The sequence below is a fragment of the Tursiops truncatus genome, chromosome 9 (genome assembly GCF_011762595.2).
Source record: "Tursiops truncatus isolate mTurTru1 chromosome 9, mTurTru1.mat.Y, whole genome shotgun sequence".
In the NCBI taxonomy this organism is placed as follows: domain Eukaryota; kingdom Metazoa; phylum Chordata; class Mammalia; order Artiodactyla; family Delphinidae; genus Tursiops; species Tursiops truncatus.
Window position 1 is genome coordinate 64,567,812 of NC_047042.1, and position 15,119 is coordinate 64,582,930.

The 15,119-nt window shown below is 37.0% G+C and overlaps 1 protein-coding gene across 3 annotated transcripts in view; it reads left to right on the plus strand.

Moving 5' to 3' along the window:
• ANLN (anillin, actin binding protein) overlaps positions 1 to 14,544 on the plus strand; it is a 54,892-nt gene extending 40,348 nt beyond the window's left edge. For all 3 annotated transcript variants that reach the window (XM_019925469.3, XM_019925490.3, XM_019925480.3), the window contains 4 exons: positions 2,950 to 3,036; positions 6,350 to 6,457; positions 10,207 to 10,379; positions 13,196 to 14,544. In XM_019925469.3, coding sequence (XP_019781028.2) covers positions 2,950 to 3,036; positions 6,350 to 6,457; positions 10,207 to 10,379; positions 13,196 to 13,319 — 492 coding nt within the window. In that variant the 3' untranslated portion in view covers positions 13,320 to 14,544. The remainder of the gene's footprint in view (positions 1 to 2,949; positions 3,037 to 6,349; positions 6,458 to 10,206; positions 10,380 to 13,195) is intronic.
• Positions 14,545 to 15,119: the final 575 nt, after the last annotated feature.

The window sequence follows — 15,119 nt, forward strand, 5'->3', positions numbered from 1 at the left end:
TCCTATCAGTAATGTCGGTTCCAGTGTCCCCACGTCCTTGCTAAAGCTTGTTATTTTCCGTATTTTTGATTATAGCCTTCATAATGGGTATGAAGTGGCACCTCACTGTGGTTTTGATTTGCATTTCCCTAATGACTAATTTTTGGGTTTGGAGGGTTTTTTTCTTTTGGCTTATACAACAGAAGTTTATTTTTTCACAGTTCTGGAGGCTAGAAGTCTAAGATCAGGGCACTGGGAGGGTTGAGTTTTTTCTAAACCCTCTCTCTTTAGCTTGTAGATAGCTGTATTATGTGTCTTCACATGGTCTTTCTCTGTATGTGTGTCCAAATCTTCTCTTTCTATGAGGACACAAGTTACATTGGATTAGGGCCCATCCTAATGAACTAAATTAACCTTAATTACTTCTTTAAAGACCCTATCTCCAAATACAGTCACATTTTGTGGTATGGGGAGTTAGAACTTCAACATGTGAATTTGGTTAGGGATGGGGAGGGGACACAATTTAGTCATAGCATGGTTTAAGCTATAGCATGAGTTTTGGGATTATCAGTGTTGGAAACATACTTGTATCTAAGGAATAAGGAAAGCTTTATAGATACAGAATGATTCAACTTTAAAACAAGCAATAAAAAAATCTGCTTTCAATAACTTATTGTTGGTTTTGTAATTTAGCTTATGTTTATTTTGGTTCAAAGCAATGTGCTTCCAATAAAAGAATCAGATTCCTTTTTACTCATTCCTCAGTAAATGGTTCTGGACACAATGGCAACTTGAGATTTCCGTTAAAATCTTCGTCCTTATCCTCAGCTTCATCATTATTGTCACCATCGTCATCAAGCTAACAATTATTACCTAACGACTATTGATGTTGAACATCTTTTCATGTGTTTGTTGGCTATTAGTATATCGTCTTTGAAGAAATGTCTATTGCCAATTTTTAAGTTGGATTGTTTGGAATGTTTTAATTGAGTTGTCTTTTTATTTTTGAGTTATAAGAGTTCTTAATGTATTCTAGATACTAAACCATTATTAGGTACATGATTTGCAGATATTTTCTCCTGTTTTGTACATTGTCTTTTCACTTTCTTATGCTTTGATACACAGAAGTTTAAAATTCTTTATTGTAATAAATAATACGTAACATGAGATCTACCCTCAACAAATTTTTAAGTGTACAATATTATTAACTATAAGCACAATGTTGTGCAGCAGATCTCTAGAATTTTTTCATCTTGGATGAATGAAATTCTATACCCATTGAATAGCAACTCCCTTTTCCCCCACTCCTACCAGTCCCTGGCATCCACCACTCTACTTTCTGCTTCTGTTGAGTTGGCTACTCTTGATACCTCATACAAATGGAATCATGTAGTATTTGTCCTTTTGTGACTGACTTATTTCAGTTAGCATAACGTCCTCAAGGTTCATCCGTGCTGTAACACCTGACAGGATTTCCTCCTTTTTTATGGCTGAATAATACTCTATTGTTTGTATGTACTACATCCCCCCACGTCCCCCGGCTGCCTTCTTTTTTTTCAATAGGAGTATTTGGGTACTATTCGACAAAACAAACAATGTTCTTTAAGCAAACATTTATTGAATGTCTGGATATGATTTGGCAATAGGATATGGAAACAAACATGAGAAGGACACGATAATTGACCTCAAGGATCTGCTGTGAGGAGGTGTGGGGCTGTGGGTTAGGACACATAAGAAAATATACACTGAGAGTCTCAAGGCCTAAAAGGCAAACTTTGGGCTCTGAGAAGAACAGGATCTGGATGGCCTAGAGTAGTTTCATATACAGAAGTGGGGAGAAAGGAGGCTCTACCACATTTTCTTTGTCTGTTCAGCTGCTGATGGGCATTTAGATTGTTTCCACCTCTTGGCTGTTATGAAGAATGCTACAATGAACATGGGAGTGCAAATATCCCTTTAAGAGCCTGATTTTGATTCTTTTGGATAAATTCCCAGAAGTGGGGTTGATTGATTATATGGTAATTCTATTTTTAATTTTTTGAGGAACCTCCATACTGAAAAGTTTTTCATTTTGATGAAGTTTAATTTATCTGTTTTTTCTTTTGTTGCTCATGGTTTGGTATTATATTTGAGAAGGCATTGCCAAATTCATGATCATTGAAGATTTACTCCTCTGTTTTTCTTCTAAGAGTTGTATGGTTTTAGCTCTCACATTTAGGTCATTGATCCATTTTGAGTTAATTTTTGTATGTGGTATGAGGAAGGGATCCAACTTTACTCTTTTGCATGTGGCTATCCAGTTTCCCCAGCACCATTTGTTGAAAATATTGCTCTTTCCTCATTGAATGGTTTTGGTACCCTTGTTGAAAATCAATCTGGCATATATGTATGGGTTTATTTCTGGACTCTCAATTCTGTTCCTGTGGTCTATATGTCTATCCTTATGCCAGTACCATACTGTTCTGATTACTGTAGCTTTGGATTGGTTTGAAATTGGGAAGTATGATTCTTTCAACTTTGTTTTTCTTTTTCAAGATTGTTTTGGTTATTTGGGGCCTCTTGCAATTCCATATGAATTTGAGGATCAACGTTTCCATTCTGCGGTTCACTATTCTTTATTGCTGAATAATATTATATTGTATTAATATGCCAGTTGGTTTATCCCACCTTCTATCAAGTATATTCTGTTGATAGGGAATGGATAAACACATGTATTCTCTTCTTAAATCAGTGTTTTCTTTATCACATTACTTGGGACTTAGGGTTCTGCCTTAAGCAGGCTCTACATTGAATGAATTTATTCTTCAAAAGCATTTGTTGCTAAGGAACCAGTGGCTTTTGGGCCACCTATTTTATATTCCAGCTTTAGAAAATACTGTGTTTTCAAGATATAATATTCTCTATTCATGATTTATACATGTTTTGTCAAGAAAAACTGTTTTACAAATAATTTACTCTCTTTCTTCACAGGTACCCTTTCTATCTCCTTTGGAAGGCCATATTTACTTAAAAATAAAGTGTCAAGTGAATTCAAGTGTTGAAGAAAGAGGTTTTCTAGTAAGTAACATCACTGGATCTATATTTTCTTTTTTGCATTTTGTGAAGCATAGGCTTGGTTTCCAATAGGAATGAAAGTCTGTGTGACTACGTGATAAATTGGTTCGGATTTGTTGCATGTCCACTATATGCTAATCATTGTGCTGGTGTTAGAATATAATAGGCCACAGAAAATAATCCCTGCACTCAGGAACTTTTAGTGTAATAGGAAGAAATACAAGTGAACAGTTAAGTACCATACAGTACTATAATGGGAGAAAGCATAGAGTGCATGGGTGTAAATTGGTGGGACACCAGGTCTTAGGTATGAGTGGGAAGGCTTAAAGAAAGGTATTGGAAATAACTTGTAAACTGCTAGCTGAACAAGTTAGCCAGAGGGAGAGAAGAGGGAGATGTGCTCCAGATGAAGGGAAAAGCATTACTATGGCCTGGAGGGCCCTTCCCTCTCTCACCCCCACCAGAGAAAAAGATGACACATTTAGATAGTGGCAGGTATTTCAGGGTAGCTAGAGCTTAGATTCTGAGTGTGTGTGTGGAGGAGGGGTAGTGAGAGGAGTGATTGGGGAGGAAGGTGGGGTTAGGGGAAATGGAGCCAAGTGTTAGAGGGCCTTTTAAAGACTTCCGACTTTATCCTGAAGTCGGTTGGGTACTCTTGTAGGATTTTAAGCAGAGGATTAACATCAAATTGGGGGGTTTAGGGAAGTCGTTCTGACTAACGTGTGGAAGTGGACTGAGGAGTGGCAGAACTGAAGAAGATTAGTGAAGAAACTGAGTTACTGCATGAGAGAGGGGATGGGGGCTGGCAGTCAGGGTGGAGAGAAGGACCCACCATGGATAGATGAAGGAGGAAGAAGTGCAGACCCTAGTGGTTTGGCTGTAGGGGTGGAGAAGCAGAAGTAAGGATGTCACCCAGATCCCTGCCTTGCACAGCTTGTTGGGTGGCAGTGGTTATACTGAGATAAGGGGCCCTGGGTGGGGAGCAAGTGTCCATGTTGGGGGTGGAAACCATTTTTCCCCCAAATTTTATTGTGGTAAATTGCAAGCATACAGCAATGTTGATAGAATTTTACAATGAACGCCCGTATAGCCAGCATCTAGATTTTGCCTTTAACATTTTTTACTGTCCTTGCTGTATCATGTATCTACAACCTAGCTATCCTTCTAGCCAGTCCTGAAAATATCATATTTTGGGGGGAAGAATTTCAAAGTATATTGTGGACATTAGTATGTTCCCGTGAATCTTCAGTGTACATCCCCTGAGTTCTGACACAGGCATACATCTATGTAATCCAAATTTCTATTAAGATAGAAAATATTACCCCAGAAAGTTCCCTCATGCCCCTTGTCAGTCAGTCCCCACCCAAGGTAGGAAGTTTTAATGAGTTAAGTTTTAAATAACTTGAATTTTAGATGCATACAGACGCGTTTCAGAGTTTGAGTTTGGAGCTCAAGATGATGGACATTTTAGATGAGGTGAAGGTTTGGAAATCTGCAGCAGAGAGATAGTAATGGAAGCTCACGTGGCATTGAATAGCCAGGAGAACACTAACATTTAAGCCACAGACCTAGGAAGAGAAGCTCTCAAGGGAGACTACAGGGAGGGCAATGGAGAACTTAGTATCATGGTTGCCAGGGGAAGAGAGTCTGCAAGAGGGAGTGGTCAAATTAGATAAGGATCTATTAGACACTGTTGGACTTATTAATGAAGTGGTCATTCTAGGCTTGTTGAGAGCAGGAGCTAGATTGCAAATGGTTATAAAGGGAGTGGAGGGTGAAGAATGGAAGTGCAACAACTCTGAAACAAGGTTTGGCTGCAGAGGGGTAAAGAGAGTGTGATACCTGCAGAAGTATGTAGGGTGAAAGAAGGATTTTGTTGACATTTTAAGATTGGAGAGATTTGAGCATCTTTTAATTCAAATGGGTAGCTTCTAATAGGGCCAAAGAGGGCAAAGATAGAGGCAATGGGGAACCTGCACTTTAAGGAATAACACATGGAACAAGGTCATGAGAGTGAGAACAAATAAGACCCAAGCCACGGTTCATGATCTTGTACAGAATTATACTTTTTCCATTATCAGAGGAGGAAAGTATGTGTGTAGAATACACAGAAGACTGTGGGTGTGGTATCAGAAGTAGAGAAAATCTAATAGCTTTGATTTTCTTTGTGAAGCAAGAATTTGAGCTATACAAAAGATATCACAAGTCAATTTGCAGTTGCTGACAAAGGGCACAGAAAGAAGAGCTAGATTGTACAGAAAGTCCAAGCGGCCAAGGTGACTGTAAATCATACTTCGTAGCTTTTTTCACATGTAAATCCAGCAGGTGGCACTAGATATTCTTGGAAAAGTGTCTTTATAAATTTCGGACTTGAAAGCAGTGTTTACTTACTGACCTTTTCCTTTAATGTAAATATTTCCATATTTTACTCTAGATACCTTTCGCCCCTGATATACTCTTATGACATTCATTTGCCTAAAATGTCTGACCTACTTAATGTTTGAGCAGGGCTCTTAACTACTTTAGAGTTAGATCTTTTCAGGTTTACTCTACCTTGAATCCTATAGGCCATTCTTATCACATCCACACTTACAGAAATGTGGTAAAAAACAATTACTCAGGACTCCCCCAAATAACTTCTGTCCCCTGTCTAAGCAATGCCTTTTAATTACTTCTAACCTCTATAAAAAGTAGAGGTAGTAATTGAAGTGGTTCAGTTGCTTGGTTCAGTTTTCCTTCCTGATGTGCCAGGGACAGCTGGAAGGAAGGAGACTACCAACCAGAGAAACTTGCTAAGTGATTCTAAAATGGTACTAGTCTAACTCTGCCAAGACTGATGAGCAGCAAGAAAAGTACATTCTGGTTTAGCTAGAAGGTTCCAGCTCTGCTTTGTGACCGTGTATTGTCATCTACTTTCCTTGGCCTTCAGTTTCCCCAGCTATAAAAATGAAAAAGCTATCCTCTTGTTATTTTTCCCTGATTATAGTAGGGGTAATGATAACTTGTATTATTTTTATCCATCAAATTTTTCCTTTTCTATTACCTTTATGATGTAAAAGGTGAACGTAAACACAAAAGGGAGCTGGTGAGTCATTTGTACTAACTTTGTGCTTGAGATTGAAATAACAAGATTCCTGGCCTTGATACAGAGTAGAATAAAAATAAACTTAAGTACTTTATAAAAGAGAGAAAAGAAAAAAAATCATGCAAGTAGATTTTGAAGTATGAAATATGTCAACATACTGAGGTTTAATGTATAGAAAACATTTAATTGATCCTCAAGTTTCTAAAGTCAGTATTTCATTGACTTTTCCAGACCATATTTGAAGATGTTAGTGGTTTTGGTGCATGGCATCGAAGATGGTGTGTTCTTTCTGGAAACTGTATCTCTTATTGGACTTATCCAGATGATGAGAAACGAAAGGTAATATTAATATTGATGGTCAGTGGTGAAAGCCCTAACTGACTTTCAGGGAATATTTCATGCAAGTGTTCCCCGTGGCCCCCATCAACCACCCAAATGCCCTGTTAAAAATATTTACTAAGCCATTAAAAATGTTCTTGTTGAAAGACTAGTGAGTGTGTGTGTGTGCATGTGTGTGTATTTGTGTAAAAATTTTATATCTTATCCATTCCCTGTGATTTGACCACTCTTGAAATACCTTAAGGAATATATTTTTTTTTATGGAATGTTTCATAATATTTTTTAATTGATACTTTTAGTCAGAAATATTTTCAATTCACTTTTGTATTTTATTAACAGTTGATTTACCTAACTCTGAGATAAAACAGAAAGGAAAAACCACCATAGGAATATAGTAGTTTTGGTTTTGTTTCTAAAATTTGATAATAGAATTTTATGGATACATTACATCTTGTTTTTAAAGAATTTAATGTTATTGCCCAAGTGTGGTAATTTATTATCCAAAAACTGGAAAATAGAAATAAGCAGAAATATAAAGTAAAATCATCTATAACAGAGATAACTACTATTCACATTTTGCTGTGTATCCTTCTAAATTTTTAAAATGTATATGTAATAATAGTTATATATCCATTTATGAATCTTTTTTAAACAGAAAGTATCATGTTTTTTATAGCTTAATTTTTACTTGATAATATCCTGATATCTTTCCACATCAATAAAAATACATCTGTGGGCTTCCCTGGTGGCGCAGTGGTTGAGAGTCCGCCTGCCGATGCAGGGGACACGGGTTCGTGCCCCAGTCCGGGAAGATCCCACATGCCGCGGAGCGGCTGGGCCCGTGAGCCATGGCCGCTGAGCCTGCGCGTCCGGAGCCTGTGCTCCGCAACGGGAGAGGCCACAACAGTGAGAGGCCCGCGTACCGCTAAAAAAAAAAAAAAAAAAAAAAATACATCTGTGATATTGCGTTAGATAGCTATATGTATTACACTGTAGCTATATAAAATTTTATTTTAAAGTTTATTGTGAAATATTTAGAACCTTGAAAGAGACAAAAAAAAAAAAAAAAAAACCAAGTAATTTCCATCAACCTCTGTGTTACCAGTCCAGTTAAATCTCCTCATGTAATTTTCTCTCCCTCAGAGATAACCCCATCCTGAAACTATTTTGTTCCTATGTATTTCTTTAAATTTTTATTATATATTATATATAGGCTGTATATTATTGCAATTGCATATTTTGAAGCATTATACAAATAGATCATACTGTATATACTGTTCTGCAACTTGCATGTTTTAAGTCAACATGATTTGTGACATTGGTCTAGGCTGGTGTGTGTAGCTCTAGTTTGTAGAGCTCTAGCCATCTTTCTCTGTACTAAAGTATTCCATTGTAAGAATGTATCACAATTAATTTATCCACTTCTCCTATTTCTGGGCACTTAGATTATTTCTAAATTGTTGCTATTATAAACAGCTCTGCTATAACTTAGCTACATGGATCAGAGCTCTTTCTTGAGTTTGTATCTAGTAGCAGAATTGCTGGTTTGTAGGGTTTCGCACATCTTCAATTTAGCTAGATGTTGTCCAGTTATTCTTGAAATTGGTTGTACAATGTTCCGCTCCCACCAGGATTATATGAGCGTTCTCAGTATTCCACATCCCACCAACACTTGATATGTCAGCCTTTTAAACTCTTGTTAGTGTGATAGGTGTGAAAGATTATTTCACTGTGTTTTTATTTTGGTTTTCCTTGATTGAACATTAAGAGTAAGCATCTTTTCTTATGTGTTTTGGCCATTTATTTCCGTAGTCTTTTGCTTGGCATATGTTTTATTTATCTTTATAATATCTTTTCATAAACAGAAATTTTTAATGCTACGATAAATCTGTCAGTTTATTGCTTTATTGTTTGCTTTTTTGAGTCTTAGTTAAGAAAATCATCTATATAGTCATAAAGATATTCTCCTATACCTCCTTATAACTTCTGAAAGTTATAAAGATTTATATTTCATATTTAATTTACCTGGAATTGATTTTTTTCCCCCAATCTGGAAACCCAACTGTGCCAGCCCCATTGGATGGTCCATTCTTTCCACACTGATCCACATGCTGTTTCTGACATGTATCAAGGTATCATTATATATGTAGGTCTATATTTAGGCTTTCTATTCTGTTTCCTTTGGTATGTATCTCTCAGTCTCAATTACCATAGCTTTAAAATAAATCTTAATGTCTGGTAAGGTAAGTCTCCTAACTTGTGTTTTTATTCAATAATGTATTATTTATTCTTGGTCCTTCATTTTACACACACACACACACACACACACACACACACACACACACGGAAATATGTGTACCTGTATATTTAACTTTTTATAATTGAAAATGTTCAAGTGTTCACAAAACAGAGAGAAATAGTATATTGAACTCCTAGCTTCAACAATTATTAACTTTCATGTTTCATTTCTCTCTCCACAGCACACACACTTTTTTGTTCTTGTTGGTTTGCTGAGGTATTTTAAAGCAAATATCACACTTCATATTATATCATTTAACCTGTGTGAGTCAAGGCTGCCAGTTCCTAACATTCATTGGTCAGTACCCCAAGGAAGCCAGATTTCAGGCTAGCTTACCATTCTGCACTCTCTCTTCCTCATTGATTTTGGCCTTTGAAGGTTTCTTTCACCTTCTTGTGAGTTCAGTTATTTGGCATTTGGGGAATTATGGGAGGACTTTTAGACTATTTAGTCTGCCATACTTGCTGGAGACATAATATTATTATTTGTTTAAATAGTCCCCAATTACTGTCATTTAATTTGTTTCAATCTTTTCACTATTATGAAAAAATAGGGACTATACCCATATAAACATCTTTGTGCACCTATGTATTTGCTTAGTATAAATTTCTTTTAGGTGAAGTTGTAGGATCAGGGTATGCCCATTTTGAATGTTTTTTGATTGCTCTTATCAAATTGTCTACCAGTAGTCGACCATTTATGCTTTCACCAGCAGTGTATGAGAGTTTCTATCACCACCCCAACCAACCTACATAGGTTATTACCATTCTTTCCAGACTTGGCCAATCTAATGTTTAAAAATGGTATATTTCATTCTAATTTCTTCTTAAAATTATTAATAGAGTTAGCACTTTTTCTGGCTTTTTAAAAATCATTTGTGCCCATACTTGTCCCTTTTCTAATTTTTCAGGACCATTTAGTCTTATGAATTTTTATCTTTGACTGTCATACCATAGGAATAACATGGCTTCCAACAATCCAAAGCAATAGTTTAGCCTGGTCTTTTAGAGATACATAAAAAATATTTACAAATGAATTCTGATGTCTAGGTTTCTGTTTATAGAAAGGGAGGAATTAAGTGGGCTATAGACAAAAGGTGGTTGAATGTGTGTTTCTAATTGTTAGAGCTGGTTAATGGGTACATGGAAGTTCATTATGCTGTTCTTTTTATTTTGTGTCTCCTTGAAGTTTTCCATAACAAAAAGTTTGTTTTTTAAGTTGACTAAGAGCTCCAGTAGACATCTTTGGTTTCTATTTTTATGACCAGCAAAAAACAATAATAAATGTTAAATATGTTTCTCTAAACTCAGTGTAATTAAACTTTAACTTTTAAATTAATGCTTTTTTAATTTTAAATTTGTATCAGCTAGAATACTGTTTAATGCTTATTGACTTAAATGGTCTTGTTTATTTTCTACTAATCATGTTTTTTAAAAATTTGTTTTTAAAGAATCCCATAGGAAGATTAAATTTGGCCAATTGTACCAGTCGGCAGATAGAACCAGCCAACAGAGAATTTTGTGCAAGACGCAACACTTTTGAATTAATTACTGTCCGACCACAAAGAGAAGATGACCGAGAGACTCTGGTCAGCCAATGCAGGGACACACTCTGTGTCACCAAGTATGTATTGGGCTATAAATATTTCTATCAACTAAGTGATTGCCCGCTATGTTCTTACCACTGTAAGAAATATCAGCGATGATCCTTGTCTTTGAAGAGGGTACAGTCTTAATGAGGAAACAAAACACACACACATCAGTAAGAGAGTAAGCTAATAATTAAATCAATATAGTTAAGGAAAATACAGCATTCAAGTTATATCTTAGCTTATCATGTTTTCTAGTATACTCACAGTATAGCCATTTTCAGGACAGTTACCTAATATTCTTTGGGCTGAGTTTGAAGATTTCATGTGTAATTGAGAAGTCAAGTATTTTTTAAAGCAAATTGACACATCCCTTCCTGTCTATTCCCCAAATACCCTCGATTAACCTGCTGACTTACAAAACAATTTACTCTGGAAATTTCTGGTTGGAGATTAACAGAATAAACTACTGGGACTGTCACTTTTCGTTAACCCTAATCTTAAGTATAAGATGCAAAAGCTTATTGCTAAGAGTGTAAGGTTCTTTTGCTTGGATGCCCAAGAGAAGCTTGCAGACCAACTTCAATGTACAAAATTATGATTAGGGACAAAAGTTATAATTTGACAGAATCTCTGTTAATCAGACTGTTGCTGGATATTGCAGACAGGGAGATGGGTAGAACTGGCTCCATGAGTTTCCGATGTGGAAATATCAGAAAGGTCAGCCAAGAGACACTCTATTAAAATAGAACAAAGTTGCCCAGATACCGCCAGTTGGTTTTAAAACAGAGAAAGAGGGGACGCGTTCTTTGGAAATTCTTGATGTCTAGATTACTTTCAGATTAATTTAGTTGAGCTCATCCACTCCTTTCCTTCGGGCGCCTTCTGTGCAGCAGTGACATCAGACAGGACAGGAGAGGCAAATTGGATTTATAGTCACTTTCTTTAGTAGCTACCCTGTTCATGGCCACAGTCAGTGAGGGAACCAACCAAAATTCAGTCCCCAAGTACTTCCTGACCACAGTGGCCCTTTTTAAACAGTACTCACATTTTTCATATAGTCTTATCTTTTACTTGTTACATAAACCCTCCCAGACCTCGACCTTCTCCTGCGGTAGAAATAGTTATATCACATATTGCTCTAATTACTCTGTAGTTCGCTTGCATGCAGTTTTTCTTATTATAACATTATTGTAATTTGAGTGGACACTTTATCCAAGCATTTGAGAGAGGCCCATGCTCAGCTCAGTCTTGGCTGAGTTTTTAGCTTTGCTTGGTGGCTTCTTAAAACTTATTTCACTTTTTGATCATATATTTTGCAGAGTATATACATTTTACAGTTCTGCATTCTCCTTTGTATTATTTATCTGTTTCTCCCCAGGGCCTTTTTGACCTATGCCTTTTATCTAAATTTAATGTATATCATTTTTATCTCTACTAACCAACCTTGCTATCTTTCCCTCCTTCAATGCAAAATATTTATCATCTGATAAATATTGCCTACTTTGAAATATAGATTATACATTTGAACTAGAAATGTTTCATCACATGGGGAGCCAGTATTATACAGTTGAACTTTGAAGTCAACAGATCTATGTTTAAATCCTGACTCAGTGACTCACTGAGTCACATTTGTGACTCACTGAGTCACAAATGTGACCATGGCAAGTTACTTAACTTTGCTAGCCCTCTGAAATCTCCTGTGTCAGAGGAGAAGAATAAACTCCACAGAATGACAGTAGAGGTTAATGAGTAGACACACTTAGCATGGCGTCACGCACATGGAATGAGCTCAATGAATGGTCACTATCATTACTGTAAGTATTGTGTTCTCTCCATTGACCAATAGATGATCAACTCACTGCTTATTCACACTTATGCCATTTCTAGTACCAATGGGGAGAAATTATAAAGATGGAGAATGAGTACAATACAACATACTTCTAACACCCGGCTGTCCTCTAGAAGAATGGTCTGGCTTGTGAATTAGGGAATTCCCCTTTCCCCCCATCCTCGCCTGCCACATCAACTGGATATTCAACTTGCAGCTAAATATGGATACAAAGAAGAGATTCTGATATGAACAAAGAGATCAGGATAGACAAAGTCTTAGGATCTTCAGATCATTTACTGTAAATACTGTGCTCTACTAATACAGTGGGACAAGAATAATGGGAGACAGTACAAAATAGTATCTATAAGGCCAGGTGAAGGTTCATGAGTCTGTGATTCCAGCTCTTGGGGACCCTGAGTCTGAGGGATCTGGGGGGGCTCCCATATTCAGGCCAGTGGTGTGCTTGCTCTTCTAGGAAGTGACCCATGCTCAGTGGCTGTCCTGCACCACCAAATTGCCCAGTCAGACCAACTATACACGATTAGTTACTGCCTTTGGTGTGAAACTCCATCATTTCCCAAATGTAATCAGTGTGAGTTATGGTTCAGCTAACCAACCTGCAAGATGTTTCTCTTTTGTTGTAATTGGAGAAGCACTTTACTATGGGTCTCTTGATTTAGCATCCATTAAAACAGGGGTCCCCAAGCCCCGGTCTGCGGCCTGTTAGGAACCAGACCGCACAGCATGAGGTGAGCGGCGGGTGACCGAGCGAAGCGCCCTCTGCCGCTCCCCATCGCTCGCATTACCGCCTGAACCACCCCCCTGCCGGCCGTGGAAAATTTGTCTTCCATGAAACCGGTCCCTGGTGCCAAAAAGATTGGGGACCGCTGCATTAAAAAGTGGTAAAGAATTACTCCTTTTACTATTTAGGCTCCGCCCCCCCATCCCGCCCCAGCAAGAGTACTTGGAGATATGGAATGGGGGAAAGGATCCTGATCTTTTTGTTTGTTCATGTAGGAACTGGCTGTCTGCAGATACCAAGGAAGAGCGGGATCTCTGGATGCAAAAACTCAATCAAGTTCTTGTTGATATTCGCCTCTGGCAACCTGATGCTTGCTATAAACCTATTGGAAAGCCTTAAACTGTGGGACATTTCCAAGTCATATAGAGGTTTTCTGACTTAGGTCATAAATGTTTCTTAAGAGCATCAGTTTTGCTGGTTGCATTTTATGCTTTAAATACAAAAGGGTATGTGCCAATATTCATTCACTACATATTATGCAGTATTTATATCTTTTGTATGCAAAACTTCACCCGATTTATCTTCTGTTATTCATAAATGATTGGAAGAAAAAATGTATTATAGTTGATTTTGCCAAATTTTAATTTAAAAGCCCCATTTTCCTAGAAATCTAATTATTCAATTATTCATGTTAAAATATTTTTTTTTAAGTAAGGAATTTTGAGTTGTCTTCCTGGAGCTGTGGGTCTCAAAGTAGAAAGGTCTTCCAGGGTTGGAGACAGAAACCTCACACTTGATCATTCTTTCTCTAGCCTCAGTACTTTTTTCTAAAGGTTGTGGTCATTTATTGATCATAATATATCTTGTTACTAGAGTACTGAAAAAAAAATCTAAGGCACCTTGCAGAAACATTTTTAGTAATGGAGGTAAGAACTTTTTCAAAATAGCAAATGTTTATTAGTCTGAAGCTTAAGGCTGCCTTCAAATAAGAGATGTGGGCATAGGGGATATTATTGTGTGAGATTTGGGGGTTAAATGTTTTATTTAGAAGACTTAATAATCACATGGTTTACATTTACTCAGTTACTATAAATGCTGTGTGGTGCACATTTTCATGGAATACAGGCTTTTAAAAATAACTATTTTTGCTCTATAGCTTACAGACTCCTCAGATATACTTGTCAAATTAGTTCTTTCTGTTCCTGTAACAAGACAAATGTAAATTGAAGAATCTTTATATAAGAAAAGTAAACGTTACCAAGCTACTATGACTAATACTTTGCTTGCCTAAGTTCTTGTCTTTTTTCTTTTTCACATCAGTGTATGACAGTGTCTAGACACCCATTATGAAAATCACTTGAGAAGCTGTTAAGTCATGTATTACCTTTAAAAGCCTAATGCCTTTTTTTAAATTATAAAATATTGTAAATGTAAAGCATGGTCGCAACTTTAAATACACTATCACTTTCTTTGAATTGTTAGTTATTGATGGCCTCATTTATAAACACTAAATTCTGTCACCTCCTGTCATTTTATTTTTTATTCATTTAAATGTGTTTTTTCTTACATGTATTATAAAAATATATTTTATGCTCTCCTACCTAAATAAATACTTGCAAATGGCTTAAGGAGTCAGCTATTTAATAAATATTATTAAAATGTGCCGTGCAGCTGTCCTGCATCGTAGACTGCAGGCTTCTTGAGGGGATTGTACTGACTTGGTGAGGGTATTTCATTCATCTTTTTACCTCTAGCCCAGTGCTCAGCCCATTGTGTGTTCTTAGAGTCACTGTTGAATCAGGAGGTGGATGAAGGGTCCATTTCTGAGGCATTTCAATAGAATATGGTACTCGGACGCACATTCGAGAAGATGGAGGATGATTCCCAAGTGCTTAGCAGAGACTGAGTAGATAAGTAACATCACCAGCCAAAACAGGGTATAGGTTTGGTAGGATTGATGACAGGGCCCCTTTTATTTGTAGATTTGTTTTTATTTTTTTAATTTCTTTTTTAATAAATAAATTTATTTGTGGCTGCGTTGTTGTGCGTAGGTTTTCTCTAGTTGCGGTGAGTGGGAGCTACTCTTTGTTGCGGTGCATGGGCTTCTCGTTGTGGTGGCTTCTCTTGTTGCGGAGCACGGGCTCTAGGCGCATGGGCTTCAGTAGCTGTAGCGTGCGGGTTTCAGTAGTTGTGGCTCGC